The 19,648-nt window shown below is 42.6% G+C and overlaps 1 protein-coding gene across 13 annotated transcripts in view; it reads right to left on the bottom strand.

Annotated features, from left to right (window-relative positions):
* The window catches only part of LOC107265518 (broad-complex core protein), a 38,201-nt gene that overhangs the window by 11,493 nt on the left and 7,060 nt on the right, over positions 1 to 19,648 (bottom strand). For 2 of the 13 annotated variants that reach the window (XM_015735060.2, XM_015735065.2), the window contains exons 2-5: positions 14,367 to 14,568; positions 14,020 to 14,211; positions 12,872 to 13,460; positions 12,324 to 12,371 (exon numbers count right to left, since the gene is read on the bottom strand). In XM_015735060.2, the coding sequence (XP_015590546.1) occupies positions 12,324 to 12,371; positions 12,872 to 13,460; positions 14,020 to 14,211; positions 14,367 to 14,552 (1,015 nt within the window). In that variant the 5' untranslated portion in view covers positions 14,553 to 14,568. The other 11 variants (XM_015735059.2, XM_015735064.2, XM_015735056.2 and 8 more) reach the window with 10 other exon arrangements.

Here is a 19,648-nt window from a genome sequence, read left to right on the forward strand (position 1 = left end):
CCTAGCTCGGTTAAACGTAAGGGTCTCTATCGTGGAGTATGCAGTAGGCACCGCGACGGCGTCGTACGTTGCGACGAGTGACGTCGTCGTTCTCTCCCTATTTCTGCCTACGATGATAGATGCTCTTGTGGTTGTTCAGGCTGTTGAGGGTCCTGAAGACCTTGTGACAGAGGGCGCAGACCGCGCTGTTCAAAGGCTGAAAATGTTGCTGCTCTTTGTGACGTTTCAGCGTCAGCTTCGTCGACAGAGTCTTGCCGCAGACGTCGCACGTGTAGCACACACCAGGTGGCAGCAAGCTACCGTGAAGCGGATGTGAGAGTCTCATGGCTAGGATGGCCGAGGGCGGACCTTAAGACATCGACGAGTCCAACCGACGACGTGGGTATCGGAATCAGGAGTAAGGTCAAATGGAACCAGGAAAGCAGTAGCATAACGTTCATACGGGTGGGGTAAGAGTGCATGTGCGTATGATGTGTGATTACCATGATCGAGGTTTTATGCGAGTTTACGAACCAATCGGGCCGAAGTTGTGTCGCACCAGTGAGAGCCACGCGTGCGTGCGTGCGATGGGGACCCAAGGCGCGAATCCGTTCGTGAAGGTAGCGAAGTAGTAGGTACACACAGAACAATGACGAACCAGAGCACGTATAGCCGAGCGAGCGGGACCGGGAACAAACAAGAACAAAGATACGGCTGCCATTAATATCGTGGACACATTAGTTACGGTTCTAGTATTCTATATAGGGCTGAAACCCCGGATTGGCTGACGCTCGCTTGCGTCACGGGTACTCGTCTCTTTTGTCATTGATCGTGGGGCTCTGGTTTGTCATTGATCATATGTAAGCCGTTTCCTATATAGAGATCCTGCTTACGCGAGATCCTGACCGGGGCTCCTCTTGGGAAGTAGGGGGTCGCTATAAGGGGCAGAGAGGGCGGTGGTATTCACAGGGGTTTGAAGGGGGCGGGGGGGGTCAGCCTTAAAAACATGGAACCAGTCCTTACCAAATGATACTTTTTCAGTTTCAAATATGTATACTAGTGTGCGTATATAGGGTTATTCACGGGAAATGCACCAGCTGAAGTTGGACGTCATTGAACAATTTTTTTTATTCAGGCAGTGTGGTCTTGTTATACAAATAAAAGAATGTGAAATTCATGATCTTAGCAATGTTATGACGTCAACTTCCATTTCTTTAATAATGCCACTCTGCTTTGATTCATAAAATCATTCATTCACGGCCAATTTCAGCTGGTGCGTTTTCCGTGAATAACCTTGTACAGTATATGTATAGTGTATAGTATATACTATACGTATATTTATAGGAGGTCTATAGTATTAGATATTCTTCAGTGTTATTATATTGAGCCATTTGTCGTATATAATATCTAAAAATTGCCAGCTAATTGTTAAGTCAAGTCAGTGCTTCACGATTGGTAACCCTATTTTAAGTTCTTATATAGTCGAATAAGCTAGATCCTATGATATGAATAGTGTCTATGATAATAAGGGATCATTGTCAATAGTCTCTCACGAAAGCACCTGATTCCGATGTATTCTGAGATTTTTAAGCTTACGTTACAGTTAACTGTGCTCGTTGCACTAGCTGCGCCGGCTGCACCGGTTATGTGAGCTGAACTTACTTTTTCGTCCGCAGTTCGTCGCCATTGCGCTGCCTCTTCAGAATACACCAGATATCGGGCTGACTTGATAATAGAAAGGGGCTAAACCAAGTTCGTAACAATGGATGGCATAACGCGTTTCGAAGAATATCAACCTTGTCAACGTGCCATTCAATGCCAAGTCGAGAGAACTTGTCCTAAACTTTAAATGGGACTAATACTATTTTACACACTGTATTGAATGACGCTTGGCATTAATTTTTTCAAAAAGAAAAGTGTAAATAACAGTAGAGTATATGGGGTGAAGAAAGAAATAGAGTAGACGGGATCAATGCTTAAGTAAAATCTGTAAGTCTTGTTTGTTTTTCCGTATAAAAAAAATGTTTATTCATAAATAATGAGAAACAACGTGCGTGAGTACAATGGAAACGTGTTTTTTTACCCTGGCCCCCAAAAAACGAAGATTAGTAATAAAAATATATTATATCGTAACTCAGGTATAAAAAGTTCTATTTACAATATTCGCCAAAAATCTTGCGAACCTATTTACAGTTATAGACCTGCCATACTAATGCTCCTCTGCTATTAAAAGTTGTCTTGCCAATGTCACAACTTTCGATAAAGCTTGACGTGTAGATTGTGCTTAATGTCGATTTCCACGCGCGAAGACGCGTTACACGTGAATATATAAAAGCGGAATGAAAATTGTTTGATGTCGACGAGCTAAGAAACCGGTTATGAGAAAATAAAAAAATTTTAACAAGGAATTTGAAATCGAAACGCAAATTCGAGTGTTGCGAGAGATAGATCCATTTAGCCATGATAATTACAGAATACTCGGAATATATAATAACAACAATTACCTGAGGCTCAAGATATATTCGCAATTAATCGTTTTCGATTAATAAAATCAAATTAGAAATTGTCGTAAGCGATCAAACAGCCCCTAATTTTTTCAACAGTCTTACGATTTTGGCCAAGTCGAAGTAGTGACAAAGTTTCGAGAAAAAATAATAAACTTCAATAACTAAAGTGACGCATAAAGTTTTCGAAAAATTAAAAGAGTAATATATTGAACAAGACATAAAAAATTACCCTAGTAATAAAGTAGTATGCATAGGCTTGTTTAATTCGCTTCATTCGTTTGTACTGCAGCTGTGGACTATCTTCACCCACCCCATTTTCTCTTAACGAAGGAAAGAACGCAAAAAAAAGGGAAACAGTAGACAATCTCCACATTAAACGCGATCAGCAACGTGAATTAATAAGGGCATATATACAAGACGCGGATAGAAACAAATAAATTTCACGAGAGTTCGCAAGTTACAAGGAGAGAAAAAAGTCCAAAGAGGAGGACAACATTAAAAAAAAATGAAACCGACAACAAGAAAGAATCCGTCATACTCGCATCAAATATATACAAAGCCTTAGATAACTTAACTAGTTGAACTTTTTTCACGATCAGGAGGCTCTAGTCCTCTCGCTGAATAAAACGCCGTGTCATATGTCATGTCTATCTCTCGGATCCTAGACGATGACGGAACGAGCCAACCCTAGTCGGACGAACGGTCTCACGATTCAAGGAACCGATCCAATGAGCGTTCAGCTTCAGCGTTTCATCTCATCCCATGTGCGATTGTTGTTGTTGCTGACGTTGCTGTAGATGTTGCTGCTGTTGCTGTTGTTGCTCCTCCTCCTTCCTCTGCTGTTCGTTTTTCGAGTGCTGCCGATGGTAGATACTCTTGTGGTTGCGCAGGCTGTTCAGACTGGAGTAAACCCGCTTGCAGATGTTACAGATCGGTTCCTTGCTCGGCCTGGTGTGCACGTTCTGTATGTGTCGCTTCAACCGAGTTAGGGAGGTCAGGTTTTTGTTGCAAGGCTCGCATCGAAACTCATCGGTCGAGCCGCTGCCGGCCAACAGACCTGGCGGCAGAACCAGACACAGGGTTACTATCGCAAGTGCAGCAACGAATCAGTTCTCATTTATTATTCTCAATTCCTCCCTCAAACGCTCTCTCCCAATCTTTCAACCTCTCGTTCAAATTTCTCACACACTCCCCCACCCACCCACTTTAAAACAACATTATTTAACGTTAGATCACGACCCCCCGCCCCTCATTACCCTCGGTACCACGAACAACATTGTTGCTTCTACGTGCTAACGTTTTTCAGTCGCGCGTCCCGTCCGTTAGAGCTCAGCAGTGTCTGGCTCTGCTTGTCTTTTTGTCAATTATCGATTTTTTGTTCCAGAATGATCTTGCATTTTTTTCCTTTTGTACAAAATATAAGATCGTACCGTGCTCAAGATTCGCGAGAGAACATGATTCGTTTTGCTTCTGATCTATTTTTTTTCATAGTTTCCATTTTCTTATTTTCTGGCGGTAAGAGAGACATGAGCCTATTAGAGCATTTGGAGGATATAGGAGGAGCGTTTCCAAGAGTGCGTGTGCATATCGGTTCACCGAAGCGTAGTTCTCTCTCTTGAGAAACGCCACCCACCCATGCCGGCCTAGTGGAAGTAGTAGAAGTAGTGCAAGCAATCCGATAATCCAGACCCATTGAGAGCGATGACGTTAGTGTATTGCCGAGCACCAAGGAGATGAGTAGTCCATGTGTCGATGCATATTATTTACAGCGTAGGTGCCAGAGAGCGGTCTTATATACATACAGGTGTGATATTCGTTTTAATGGTCTGATGACGATGAAGCAGAGATTAAGGCGTCTGCGCTTAATGAATGTGCGTCGCCTATAAAATGGCATCCTTAGACGGTAGATAATTCTGTACACTTTCTTTTTCATAATACATAGAAGGCTCGGGGCATGAACGTGCAGTGGCGGAGCTAGTGAGTGGTAGCATTGGAACGTGAATCGACCACTAGATAAATTCACAGATTTACCATAATTGCGAATTCATACGTGTATATCGATCGAAAAGTTTTCATTTTTATTTTTCATGTAATATTTTATTTTTCCAGAGCTTCGTTTTATCTCGATTTACTTTACTTTCCTTCTTTTTCTCATTCTCTATCACGCTTATCACGATACAGTTCACACATACTGGCGCATTTTTTTATTACGTAAATACAATATAATATATGTATATATGAAGGTGTACGTTACTTTTTACTATACGGCCCATTATACGATTAAGCGGCTATACATTTGTGTAATCTCACTTTGTGTCTCTCGAAGTCACAAGGAGCTCGCGATGCTCAAATAAATTTAGTCTAGTCGCCTCGATCACCATCACGAGCTGAGGATCTATACTGTTAGTAATGGATGAGTTCGTGCATCCTTCTTCATGATGCCTGATCGTTATCATGTCAGTCGATTCTTGATACTCTGCGGTTTCCAAACATATCGCGATAGAGGACAATTCATCGTATGACGAGTTTCTGCCTGTGTGAGTGACGTCCGAGGATTTTCTTGATCTTGATCGATGATCTTGATCGTCGGCAGTTGTGAGCGGGATGATGTCCCATGTGCATCTCTTGGCTTTTCGAAAATCGACGAAGATCATGACGATCGTAACTACATATAGTCTGACTCGTGTGAGAATATAATTCTCATAGGAATCATTGCAATCATCGTTCCAAGGTACAAGATCATTCATCCGCAACACATCAGGAAGACGTCATATTAACCGTTTCGGTTGCACTAGGTAAAGTAACATCGGTTCGAAGAGTAGATCAATAATTGATCTCGCATTGAGCATTCACGATATCCTTGCGATGATCCTTCTTCGCGTGATATTGACTTTTGTGACTGACAAGACTGTTCCTGGACTTGTAGCTGCGTCCACACTGATCGCAGGCCAACGATTGCGGCACGTAGAAGTGCGTGTCCGCCAGATGACGTTGAAGGGACCAAGCTCTGGAGAAGGTCTTTTGACAGTAGCCACAGTACGCGGCGCCACGTGACGTGTCGCCGTCGTAACTATTCTTTGGCGCGCCTGATACAACCTGGACGGGTTCATCAACGACCGGATCCATCTTAGAAGGTGAAACCGGTTCAGACTTGAATATGATCTGATCGCCAAAGTCCTCAAGCAAATCGATTATTGGCAACTCCTGGTTCTGACTAGAGGTCGTGCTTTGGTATGAGTACGAGGTCTGATGACGACTTCTGGACTTCCAAGCCCCATCCTCCTCGGCGACCTCCCGGTCTGCAACCAAAGAGGAGGGGGCTGAGTCCAATCGTTGGCAACGTGTCAAATAAGGGGAGTTCCTGTAGAGGATGCCGAGGTACTCATTTCCTATAAGTACGATATATTCTCCCTAGCGGAGGTGATCCTGCGACGAGTACAAAAAAGACAAGAAAGGGACGAGATGACGATTACAAAGAAGAGGACGAACAAGAAGAAGAAAAAGAAGAAGAGTAGAAGGAAGACGGGATCGCATTCATCTTACGCGATTCGTAGCCACTACTACACTCTGTATCTCTAGTTTCCTTTTTTTTTATTTTCACCGTAGGCTCAAGACGATAGAGGGGGCTAAGCAAGATCGTGGGTAGGGCAGGGGTCAGAACGATGACAGGGACCACCCACACTCATAAAAGGTTGTACTGCCCGTGCAGATGGGATGTCAATACAGCAACGAGTCCCGGTTCTTTGCGGATTTTACCCGGCCGGTTACCTAGGCAACGCACCTCGCTAAAACCCTCCAGCCTCCCGCGATGAGAGGAGGGTTAGGGAAGAGGACTGGGGATACCTAGGATGCGTATTATTCTTAATAACCCCACCATAGCCCCGTATTATGACTGATGTTGACTCTAAGCGCTGGAGGACCCCGCACGATCAATAGGCCAACTGCTGAGGGAAAAATGCCGCTGGCTTCCGGATTGGTTACGCGAACCTTAAAGTCCTCGAGAAGAACGACTGCGCGTTAATAAAGTTCCGGCTTTACGGCTGAGATTAGACCCTGCGCGTATTCAGTTTTACAGCCGTGGAAATTGGCTGCCAATGTAGACGAAAATTCCGATCGATGTTGGGAGATAACTCGTACCCCAGATCTGCCCTCTTATTCCTTTTTTGTTTCATGGGACGGGAGAGGTCGGGGGGTTACATACGGTCTGCAATCGAAAATTTCTTCTGTTTAATATCGGATGAATATACGGGATCGAGATATAGAAAATCGTACGGCTTTGCAGAAAAGTATGTATCGCGAACGTATGTTAATACAAAATTGGGATACGAAAAGCATCATATCACGTTATCGCGTGACATACGATTGCGAAATAATAATATTCAAAGAATGTAAAAAAGTATGATAATTTAGAAAGAGTAAAAGATCGAATACTCAATAGATTACGTAGTGGGGAAGGTTCTGACCGCACATGTTTACTACCCTAACTTGGTCCCACCCTACGATGCCCACGTGTAGGAGAGAGTGTGCCGCGTGAATTCGAATATAGAATCCAAGGCGGTACTCTTGTTTTTATTCATACTCCTAGAATGCATGATATCCAACAATTACAGAATTTTTTACTTAACGTAAATAAATTACTTCAGTGTATCAAATAAGCGAACAATTTGATTACCGAATAAGCTTAAACGAGTTACTTGTGTGACTGTTGGGAAATAAATTTTTGATGGCTGATAAATCAATGCGTGCTGTTGGGAATGCGGTGCAAAAATTTTAATCGAATCTAATCGAGCCTCATTTAAGTTCGCGTTGAGGTATTGATACGCAAAGGAGTATCGTCAAATTGTTTAAGAAAGTCAAACATTGCTGGTAAATCAATAGCTGTGTTTATTTTCACTCTCTCCTATTCTTGTGCGTCACTCCTATCCGCCCTCTTCCCGCCACCCACACAACCACAGCGCCGCCGTCTCCGTAACCACCACTACTCTCCTTTCACGTTTACATTCATTTTTTACAGGTCGCGAACATGCGGTGCATCGAGATAGCGACATATGAGAGTGCACACACCTCTGGCTATTGCGCAGTTTTCGAGGTCACCTCAAGTTCATTATCGATAATAGCAGACAAAAACAAGCAGCTAGACCCGCCGATAAGTACGTTCTACAGATAAAGAAGTCCACTGCCACGGAATTACTAAATTACTGGTATTCGTCGCGACGTTGAAGACGCACGAAAAGCCCGTCACGCGAGAAATTGCGTGAATTTTCTTCACGCGATTGAGGATGTAATAAAAGAATTCAGAAGATTGTTCACATCCCAATAGACATCAACTAAGGAGGGGGGTATAAGAAATAGGGGATTTTGGAAAATTAACAAAATTTAAAGACGAGTATTAAATAGTTATTGGGTTATGGGTATTCTCGAGTCCAAACGTATTTATATCAAGGAAATCGGTAGCAACGAAAGCGAAAGAGAAACGCGTCTCCGACGGGGCAAAGTGTTGTGTCTCGACGTTTGTGCAACAGATGGCGACAGGATAGTATGCGCATCTCAAAAGCCTTATGAAATGCATGGACAAATCCTTGATTTATTCAATCTTACAAGATCTTTCACAGTATACAAAATTATCCCAAGAGCACCTGTTCTAAGAAGAAATCAATAGATTAGTGACAGAAGTCCGGAAAAGAAGAATTTGGCGAAAACAGAGCAGCGTGACGCGACGAGAACAAATATTTGAGAGGACGTTGCAGCAGGCTGGGTTCGCGGATACAGAAAGTAGTCCGAGTCCCAGCTATTTTTACACGATTTCGCATTACCAGCAGGTTAGCGTGCCGTTTCGCAGGCAAAGAGTGCGCAGGCCGAAAACAAAAAAAATAAGTGTAAAAACTGAGTAACAGCGATGTAGACAGAGAAAGAGAGAATATGTGTGTGTGTGTGTGTCTGTGAGAGAAAGAGAAGGATAAGTATGACCGAGCACCCGTTTCGACTTTCAAAAATACGATCGTCCGGAAAAACAATGTAAAAATAGCCGTGAAAGACTTTCTTCGCGAGGGTTGAAAGTAGTTAGACCCAAATCGAAGTAAATTATACACGTAGCAAAGTACAGATGGGACTAATGAAAATTTCATGTGATACTTCCCCTCCGTAAACGAGAAGAGCAATAAATAGAGATGGAAAAACAGTGAAATGCTCAAGAAATAAAAAAAAATTCTCATTTGCAATCACGATAGTCACCACACCCCCACAGACAAAGAAGTAACATAACGAGCTCCGTATCAACGTATTATTGTTTTTTGCATAACGGCATTACGCATTAAGGGCGATAAAAACGAGCGCGGCATGTGAAAATAACAGTTTCAATGAAACGAAAAGAGTGCTCGAAGATCGGCCATTTATTTGCGTCGAATGATAACGGGCGAAAGTGTATCGCCTCGAGTCCACGGAGTCTCCTCGGGATCGTGAATACTCGACAATTGTATATGATGTATAAAAAGTTCTCTCCAGCTGATAAATTATTGTTACAAAAAAAGGCGCATATCCATTACCCGGAAACGTGTATGCGAAAAGTTCGACACCCTTAGCACAGAAGCGTGCTGGCCATATTGGAATGGAGTCACACGAGGGGAATACGTACGCAACGCGATAAAAAACGTTTTCAGAATAAAGCAAGCGACATTCTGACAATAAAGGTCACATATGCTTGTGATTTTACACATAGGGTGTTACAACAGCCGCGAACAAGAATCCGGTACCAGGATCAGAGGGCGCCTGTGTTATATCATAATCATCATCATCATCATTATCATCATCGTTACACTCATTTTCCTAGTCTTCGTCCCAAAAGAGTAATGGCTATACCTGAGCGTCAGATTCCAGATAGTTGAAAAAGGACGTTAGACATTCATTGTACGATGAGACGATTCAATATCTAACAATTCCTAGCGATGCAATAACGCGAGTGGCGAGCCAAGGTCGTGGTATTTTTAGTTAGCCAATGTTTGGTTGGCTACAGAGATAGAGGGACCTTGAATTTCGCGGATAACATCTGCGGCCTTATCGCCGGGGCCACTGATAACTTTTTCAGTACTAACCTAGCATAAACCAGTCGTTCAAATATTAAGCGACACGTCGCCAGACACCTGAATTTCTTCAGTCTACGGATATTGGCGATCGTTTATTTGTGGATTTTTAATCATTTATTAAACGCTCAAGATTTTGCGACAGCATGCATATTTTTTTTTACCGTGTTTTTCTGTGACATTTTTATTTATTTTTTGTATTTCCATACACTATCGACGCGCAATATTTTTCTATCGTAAAAATTGGCACTATAGCAGCAAAGGTGTTTCCATACTAAATTTTTATTACAGATATAATTATTATTCTATAATTACGTATCTCATAATAAATATCACGGAAGATTCGCGAAATTATTATTAAATATATATATATACATATATATATTACATATACATTGACTTTCGAAGAGAATAAGATCGCCCAGAAGCGGCTATGATCATTCTCGTCGCGTGATACTTTTCCACTTGGGAATCGAGCCTGCGTTTGATAAGTCCAAGACTAGACAGGGACAATCGTCGCGTTTACAAACAATTTCGCAAACAGCTCAAAGGATATACATAGTCGCGGCTACGTAGGTTGCGTTATATAAAAAGATGCACGAAAGCGGCGCGATTGGCCACAGGGATTCAGCGATGGTTACCAGGATGAGTTCTCATTGGTGAGGAGGCACACGTTACGCGTCTCATGGTCAAATGGAGAGAAGAGGAAAAAGGGACAAATGAAAATATTCGCAATGACCGCGCGCGCGCGCTCGCGCGCGTGTGTGTGTGTGTGTGTGTGTTGCGTCAGAGAGAGAGAGAGAGAGAGAGAGAGAGAGAGAGAGAGAGAGAGAGAGAGAGAGAGAGAGAGAGGGAGTGGGAGGGAGGGATGTATTTAGTGGGGCAAGAATGAACAAATACGTAAGAATGACTAATAATAATATTTGAGAAATACATAAAAAATATATAAAAATGTATAAATTTGGTGTTGGGCATTTTTGGAGACGATTTAATTTACGTATTGGCTACTTTGAGCACTGTGGCTATTTTCAGGTCTGTTTTCAAAGATTTTTCAGCGTAACTGCTACATTGACGGCCATAACGCCGTCACATCAAATTTTTTCAAAATTTTAATGCTAGTCATCCGGAATCGTGATGGGCTTAGAAAAGATTGCATTAGGTTAGGATAGGGTAGAAATCCAATGCTGTGGTGTCCCAAGGTAGTATTAAAAAAAAACGCATTAGCTCGCTATTGTGAATGCCATTTTATGGTATCCTGTCCTCAAACTATACTATCGGCAAACACACACACATATATGGATATGTGTATATAGTATATATATATCATTCAGAATGATATATGTCATCGATTTCAGCATCCCATCGCATCCTCTGCTACGACAAACGAACAAACCGTTTATACAGCTTGACGGGGGGTTCCCAGCCCATTCCTAACCACTTGATGCAATCGACATTACAGATAATCTAAATTGTTATCACGTCGATGGTATCATTGACTGTACACAGTACGTTCGTGAAAATCAACATACATACGGGACGACGACAACACTAATACCAAAAACTAGCAAATTGGACAGTACGAGCACGCCACGATAATAATAAAACAAAAGAAAAAAAAATAGAACTTAACAATAGAGAAATAAAATACGCTATCGGCTCTCGCGTTGAAATATGAACGCATAAAAGATCCTGATGGAAGTTGGGTGTAATTCTTGCCAACTTTTTTTGTTTTTCTTTTTTTTTTTTAACGGCAGTTACCTACAGGTTAATGTTAACTATACGTATAAGCTAACGATCTCTACCACCGCTTTGATATCATTTAGCGTGCACCTTCTTTCGTGTATGGAAAAAGGTGACGGCGGTGCCAATTGAATTTTCGTAATCATTGTACAGTAATGCCAAACTGACGATTTTTTGTCTTATCTTTTGTTCATATTTTTTCTTTCATGAATAATTTGGTGAATTCGCCAATTTTAGAATGCTATCGCAAACACGTCAACTCGACAGGTCCGCAAACTTTAGAGATTTTTTTTTTTCAAGATCGATATGTTGTCGACGATTGTGATATCGTATAATTAAATTTTTCACCTTTTTTTCTTAACTTCATGATTTTAGGAACAATTATAACCGAGGAAATACGGACCTGACTGTGGCGCACGATATCACTCCGTAAACGTTATTCGCATGAGACAATGATAGATGCAAGCGAGATTCGCAATGATATTGTAAAGAATGATGATCGCGAATGATTTGTATAAAAAAACCGCATGCCAATTAGAAGAGACTCAATTTCCGAAGCAGACAGTAGTGCTTGCACCGCAACCAAATAGAGATTTATTCATGTTCTATTTGCATTTTTTTTTAAATTTTATGGTTTAGTTTTTTTTTGGAATTTGTGTTTTTTTTGCTATCTTTTGTTTGTTAGTTTGATATAACTGCACAAGTGGTACTTTCTCTATGGAGATTACGAGAAATTCGTGGCAACGAGATTGCACCGATACGAGGGTCTTTGTGGCGGTGACGTTGCGACGAATTTTTCATTGTGAAAAAATAAACGATAGTAGGCCAAGTTTTTCCGAATATCAAACCAAAGAATTTGCCGTAGTGCTTACTTGGTTTCTTTTTAACTATAGGAAAACTACGGTTCATTGTTACCCAGTCTCTGAAATTGCTTTGTGTCTTAGTCACAAGTAGAATCAAACCATGGGATTCTTTGATTTGCTCGGTTTCGACAATAGAGAAAAATGAGTTTTTCTCTTACCTTGCGAAGTGCCTGCGAGGTCCGGCGTCTGCAACCCGTGGCCAAGCCCTGGAAATTTCACTGCAATTACTGAAGTAGCAATGAAAGTCCTCAAAGAAGATGTAATTGCCAACAGGCCTGTACGCAACGTCTAAATTGCAATTGAAAAAGAATAAGAAATGGAAAAATGCGATAAGAAGAAAAAGCACAAATACTTGAGGCAGCAGTTATTAAAAAAAGAAATAAAAGACCAATTGAACAGTTACGAGAACATCATTAAAAGAACATTGACAAGTGCTAACAAATTATGGATCCGTCTCTGTTATTACTGAATTTACAAATATCAAAACATAATCGTCTGATCGTCAAAGTTAACTTTGATAGGAGACAGATTTGATAGATAACGATATCATTAAAACGTCTATTAAATCAGATTTGACCTCGGAATTAATTTTCAACAGAATTCAAGCATACGATTCTCTACGTACACCCTTATCTAAGTATACGCGATTAACGATTAGGATAATGCGTACAGGTCCGTGGAGCATTAATCGTGATAAGCGCTCTACCTGACAAGGGTGAATGGTCTGTGGTGAGTGCAGCCATGCTAAAATTGAAGCTTCCCGGCGTCGAGGTGAAGAGTTTACTCTCGGGCAGGAAATTGGGCGTCGGTGGGTGTTCCGGTTCCGGTTCGTGTTCGTTGCTACTCGCGGACGCCGGCGGTCTGTCCGACGCCGCCGCACCGGAGTCCGAGGAATCCTCGTTGTTCCCGGCAATGCCGCCGTTACCCCCGGTCAATTCCAACGGTTCGCACTTTATATTATCCGTCACAGGACTGCTCTCTTCGTTAAGACCATTCCCTTCGACCTTCGCCGATAGATGATTATTCTTCACCATGGAAAAGTCGGTGGGTGTCGCGTCGTTGTTGTTGAGCGGCGGCGACGGCACCCTGGATCTCTTGATGTTCTCATCGTGAGGATCGGGGGTGCGCCTTTCGTTCCGACGTATCTGAGCCCGACGTAGCAGCTGCTGAACGGTGGTGGGTGTCGGCGTAGCGGGCGTCGGTGGCGAACCACCCCTAGGGAAGCCTTCGTCAGGCAGTTTCTCGTGGGAGGGTATATGGTTGCCACCAGCCGCCAGAGCTCGAACATGGGAAAGCTAGAAAAAAAGGCAATTGAATTGCAAATTAAAATGAATATTATAAAATTCAATTATTGTCTATATCTATTTGTCCCTCTCTTGATTCGTAGGTCCGTTCTTATTCTTATCTATATTTACTTGACCTATGACAATTGGCCCAAGCTGTCTCGATAGGTGTACTGAATCGAGATAAGACTCTCTCCTCTTTCCTCACTCCTCCGTCACGCTGTCATCTCTCAATCCCTCACTACATCCTTTCTCAATCGCCCTCTCTCACTCTGTCCCTGGCACGGTATACTCTGGGACGATCACTTTGATAAGTCTCAATAAAGGGACAGACCAAAAGACTGTGACGGCTTTAGTAATTTGCGACCAGCTGGACGTAGTCTTTTACTGGAATTATGATAGAGATTCTATCCACTAAGATTCCCCTGCATCAAACGCCTTTACTTCTTTTTCTCTCTGTACTCCTTCTATCACCAAATTAGACAGTGTCTTTTGGAAAATGTCAACACCTCTTGATAAGAAATAGATAATGTACGAGGAGGGACAGCATTCAGATTTAAATTGAGCTCACCTCGTCCCTGTCCGTTTGGTCAGCCTGTTGAGTGAGGCCGGACACCCTCAGGACCTCTGCAGTTTTGAGGAAGCTACTAAGCGAACGCTGATGCACGTTCACTTCGCCGTGGTAGATGAACTCGACCAAGGCGTGGAGGTCGCTGAACGCCACATCCTGGAGCACTATCACCGGGTGTTTGCACGGTGTGCTCTAAGTTGAGAAGATACAACTTTCATTAGACAAATTGTGCTAATATTATTATTTTTTTTTGTGCTCATACGTGATCCGTGCATCCGATCAAGGAATAAAATTGCTTGATCTCTCTTTTTCTTTTTTTTAATTTTTATAATAGTTTCGGGACTCACCTTGAGCAGCTCGCGGAAATAGGGGCTGCATGCCGAGAGGACAACCCGGTGAGCCTTGAGACTTTTGCCGTCACAGGCCAAGGTGACGTCCACAAAGTCCTCGTCATCTCGCAGATTCTCAAAGGCTGACGTAATGCTGCTCTGGTAATTGTTCCATCGCAGGCAAAAGTGTTGCGTATCTACCATCGTTATGTCTGTTCACCTGAAAGTCAAAATTTTCCAATGTATTATCATGGGATGAAAAGCTCAGATCAGCTGACCAAGAGAACGTGCGTCAACTATTAAAAATAATTTCTCCTCACCGGAATTTCTCTAGGCGCATGACAAATTCTGATAAGCCGGCAAAGGCGCTGATAAATACCGATAAAAACTTCTTTTAAAAAACACTTGCAAATTGTGTAACTTTAGCGAATATATTCATCATACGGGGACGCTATTTACTAACACTTCTTAGAAAATTTGTTCCTCATTTTCAAAATTCCTTTATCAATTACAAAAACAATTCTTTATTTACAACGCTACAGAGTACTATTTCTATTATGTATGTTATAATAAAGTGTACAATACATTATAGTAATTTCAAAAAATATATTTTATTTAGATCACTTCATACAATCGAATCGAGTGAAGATAACCCTCAAAATTTAGAAAAAAAATTATTTCATTAATATCTAAAAACATAGTACATTCTTCGCTATAGAATTAAAATTATCATACTTCGAGCTGATAGGATCATCAGTCAGATAAATGTAACACATAATTGAAATTATGAATGTCAATGAGGGATTAGGTAAAGAGAGAAAGCTAATGGCGTCGCGATATTAGGAAAATAGAAATGATTCTTTCGTGCAGTGGATATCTCTATTTTTTTATTTCTCTTGTCAGTGAATCAGCGCCAGAGCAGCATTGCAACTATAGTAACTACACATATATTAACAGCGAGCAGTAGAGGCAGTAGGAAAGATAAAAGTGAGGCACGATAAAGTCTGATTACATCAGGCCTAAGGAGAGAGGAGCTCGCGCTAAAAACTGCATCCAGCCGTTTTTTCTCTTTATCCCACAGTCCGCAGAGAAAATTAGGTCGTCGAGCTGGAGCCCGGCCAGAGAGCACACGATTAAATAATTCTCCATTACTTGTAAAAGTGCAAGCTAAACGCGGGACCTCGATAATGTTATCGGCACTGCGGGAAGATAAAAAAAATTCTTAGAACTAATTCAACTCAGCCCGAGTCTTTTCGTAAATTTTGCCGCTATGCCGCGAGTCCAATATAGAATCTGATAATACTTTCTTATCGGTATACCTAAACTAGCCTTGTAGTTTACCATATTCTTTTACGAATTACGTGAAATAGACACATCCAATAATCCCTCGAATTTCTCATGTGGTCCCTTCAGATAAAAAAAATGTATTTACACCTGCTCAGTGTACGCTTTTACGTACGTGAGTGGTTCGTTTGAATAATCCCGCCATAGAAAAATTCCTAACCTCCGGCCAAGAGTACTTAAAGTCATCCAACGTAAAAGTCGGTCCCACTGACAAGTGAGTAGCAAGAGAGGGGGGGGGAGAGTGCAAAAAAATTGTGCTAATTCAAAAAAGCTCCAGTGTCACTCGCCCAAAAAACTATTAATTTAAGATATTTTGAATCTAATTTTTTTTTAAATTAAAAATGTATATATACACACCTTTAATACTTAGATCAATAATAGTCGAATAATATCGCGCGTAGTGAAATCACGTGACAGTATTCTAGCACTGACGAAAATGGCACAAATATATGTATATGGCACTATAGTGTATAACCAAAAATGGAATATATGGCACTGCACACCGAAACGCGTCATTCCTGCGTACACCTATCACTCGTCATGCCGGCAAGCTAATGACCGAAACAATGAGACTCGATTTATCCAGATTTATCTGTACGATGTAAGCTTGCAAAAATGCGCACTTCACATTACGGTTCTCCACGCAGTCACTGGGTCGGACGAAAAGAGGGATTAAAAAAGTGAGGAGACATGCACAGAGGCAAATGGTTATGCATACGTGCGTGCATAGGGGTGGGAGAAAGGTTAGAAGGATCCGGCGAGATCGGAGTAAAGAAGTGAGGTTGACTAAAGAAAGAGAAAGGGGAAAAGAGCGAGAGCGAGAGAGAGAGAGAGAGAGAGAGAGAGAGAGAGAGAGAGAGAGAGAGAGAGAGAGAGAGAGGGGGGGACAGGGAAGAGATGCGCCGTACAACGCGGGTGGGAACTTGAATTTGTAAAATGAGGAGGGGGCGGGATTTTGAAAAAGATAAAGAAAGAATAAGCGATAAGAAGAGAGGATTAACGTGAGGAAGGAAAAGACAAAAAATTCCGATCAGGTGCGTCGCACGTTATCAATGAAACACATCGGTGCGTGCGAAATCTGCAACTGCTAGAAAGATCAAAATGGCACTTAGGGGTGGGAGAAAGGACAGACAAATTAGTGAGACCATTTTGATTGGTTTTAATGGCGTGACGTATACAAAGCGGTTCAATAAGAAAATATTCTACTGACAAGTGGGAGATGTGCAGGTGTTGATAGTAACGGTAGTGTTAGTGTTGCTGGAGTCAGAGGAAAGATAAGAGAAAAATGGTTAGCGACAGTCAATGGATCAAGAGTAAAGGTAGACTATCAAGGGAAATAAATGCCAGGGAAGGATTCGAAAAAAAAAAACACTAGCTGTAGAACGTGGTAACGATATAGAAAACTCAAAAGTATCACATAAAATGCACAGAATCAAATTCATTCCTTAAAGAAAACGTGCAACACAGCAATCAAACTGACAGTACAATTTGAGAGTAACGAAGGAATAGCGTTATTGAAATAGACAATTGCGACAGTGGTATAAGTAGCCATGTTGTCAGGGATGAAGCATGCGTGAGGAGACGAGACAGCTTTACCTTGCGACACCTGCCAGGCTCATGTGCAGCGGGATTTCCCGTTAGAGCACCATTATACGTGTGTGTTTCGATGTAGCTGCGTGCGTTCGCATGGCAGCGACTTCGCAGTGAATCGCGTTTCCGAAAAACGCCTTTCGTTTCGTTTTGACCGCGAAATGATCAAAGATAACGGAAGGATATTCGGTCGTAGACTCACACACCGGGAAATCGTGAAAGAGATAGACAGGGGGGGGGATAAAGAGTATGTGATGAATAGAGAAGGAGAGAGAGAGAGAGAGAGAGAGAGAGAGAGAGTGAGAGAGTGAGAGAGAGAGAGGTAACAGAAAATATGTAAGAATGAGAGAAATAGCGAACGAACAAAGGAACAAATGAGAGAGGTTAGCGAAGGGAGAGAAAGAGAAAGAGGGAACGAACAAATAAGGAGAAGAGAGAGAGAGAGAGAGAGAGAGAGAGAGAGAGGGAGAGAGAGAGGGAGACAGTGAGACCCAGTATGTGTCGTGGTGCGAGCGAGTGTGGAGGGGAGGAAAGAGAGATTCCGTCGAACGTGCGAGCACAACGTTCCTAGCCGCGAAATACGAAAGGCTGCTGGTTGGGATTCTGCGCCATCCGTAGTGTTATATCCACGCGGTTGCCTCCTATGGACGTCCTGCTCTCGCGTAACTACGTGTCGCGGTGGCGTCTCGCGAAAAAAGCGTGCGTGCCGAGACACCGAGCCGGGTCGGGACTAGCACGGGGGGGACCAGCGTTATTCTTTATCGGCGCATGAGACATCTGTCGTAATAAGTGTGGACTAAAAAATAGTGCGTACGCAGAGAGGTGGTGGCGGCAGTGATGGTGGTGGTGGTGGTGATGCTGGTGGTGGCTGAAGGCAGCAACGGTGGTGGGGGTGGTAGCAGCTCGCGGTCCCCTCGCGAGATGAAAATGCGCAAAGCTAACGAGTTCCAATTAAAAATAGAGTCGGAATTTGAAGAGGCCTCCAGCCCCGCTGATGCCACGCCACAATCGATCCACGCACTTTCACCAGATACGATGCCGACGACGGAGCGGCGTCGGCACTGGCCACTTTTCGCACTTTTCACAGCTGCTGCTTCGTTTCTTTTCACGATGAACACTTGCATGTCCATAACGTAACTTGAAGAATCCTGCTGAGTGGACGATCCTGTCCGTTTTAAGTTGTAACTTGCCGGACATCATAGTCGCCCCTGACGCCGACTCGCTTCCTTTTCCATGCGGATCCCTACCACTTTTATTCCTCTCGTTTTTTATCTTCCTCTACTGTATATTGAGTCTCTCTCTCTCTCCCTCTCTCTCTCTCTCTCTCTCTCTCTCTCTCTCTCTCTCTCTCTCTCTCTCTCTCTCTCTTCTCCTTATTTGTTCGTTCCCTCTTTCTCTTTCTCTCCCTTCGCTAACCTCTCTCATTTGTTCCTTTGTTCGTTCGCTATTTCTCTCATTCTTACATATTTTCTGTTACCTCTCTCTCTCTCTCTCTCTCTCTCTCTCTCTCTCTCTCTCTCTCTCTCTCTCTCCCCCTTCCCCCGCACTCCGTCTCTCTTCTTCTGGCACTCTTTGTCTATCTATCTGACTCTCTCCCTCTCAAAGGACGACGCCAACGACGATTTCTTCTTGCTGCCGACTCGTGTCGCCCCACTACTACGACCCCACTCGATTCGTCCCTCAAAAAATCATTACGCCCTTCCGCGGGCTGCGCATGAACGCGGTTTTAATTCGCTACTAGAAAAGTAATGTATAAACCGACGGCGGACGCTGCTGCTGCTTCCGTTACCCGCGACGCAGGAGCGTCGCTGCTCTGACGCGGATACGTCGCTCCCCTACTTCTCTAGGGGTGCCATTGTAATATTTATTGATTGGATTCAGACGCTAGGCGAGCGCGAAACATCCGCTCTAGGTACGACTCTGTCCTGTTACTCATCCAGACGACTATACCACACTTTATCTCTTCTTATTCTTCTTATCCGCCATTACCCTGCTTACCAGATACACTTTTCCTCACTCACTGAATTAATTTATGTTATTCACTTCCTTCATTTCTTTTACTTCCTTTATTTTCAATTCGCTTACGTAAACTTCGTACCTTCGCATTTCCTTCCTTATGACTTCCTTACGTCTCGTCGGTCTTCCTAACCTCTTTTCTTAATGGCCCGTTCACTCTACTTTACCGACCGATCTTTTCGATGGTACAAGCTTATGCGTCCAGCACTCCTACCCTTACCATTTGATTCGAGCATGCTGTTAATTCTACCACGGATGAACTTCCTTACTTCCTTTTTGTAAAATATTATACCGTCATCTTACTAATTTCTTAATATATATTTAATTGTTATTTTGCAATAAAACATCAA

The sequence above is a fragment of the Cephus cinctus genome, unplaced genomic scaffold (genome assembly GCF_000341935.2).
Source record: "Cephus cinctus unplaced genomic scaffold, Ccin1 Ccin1_scaffold0227, whole genome shotgun sequence".
NCBI classification, from domain to species: Eukaryota; Metazoa; Arthropoda; class Insecta; order Hymenoptera; family Cephidae; genus Cephus; species Cephus cinctus.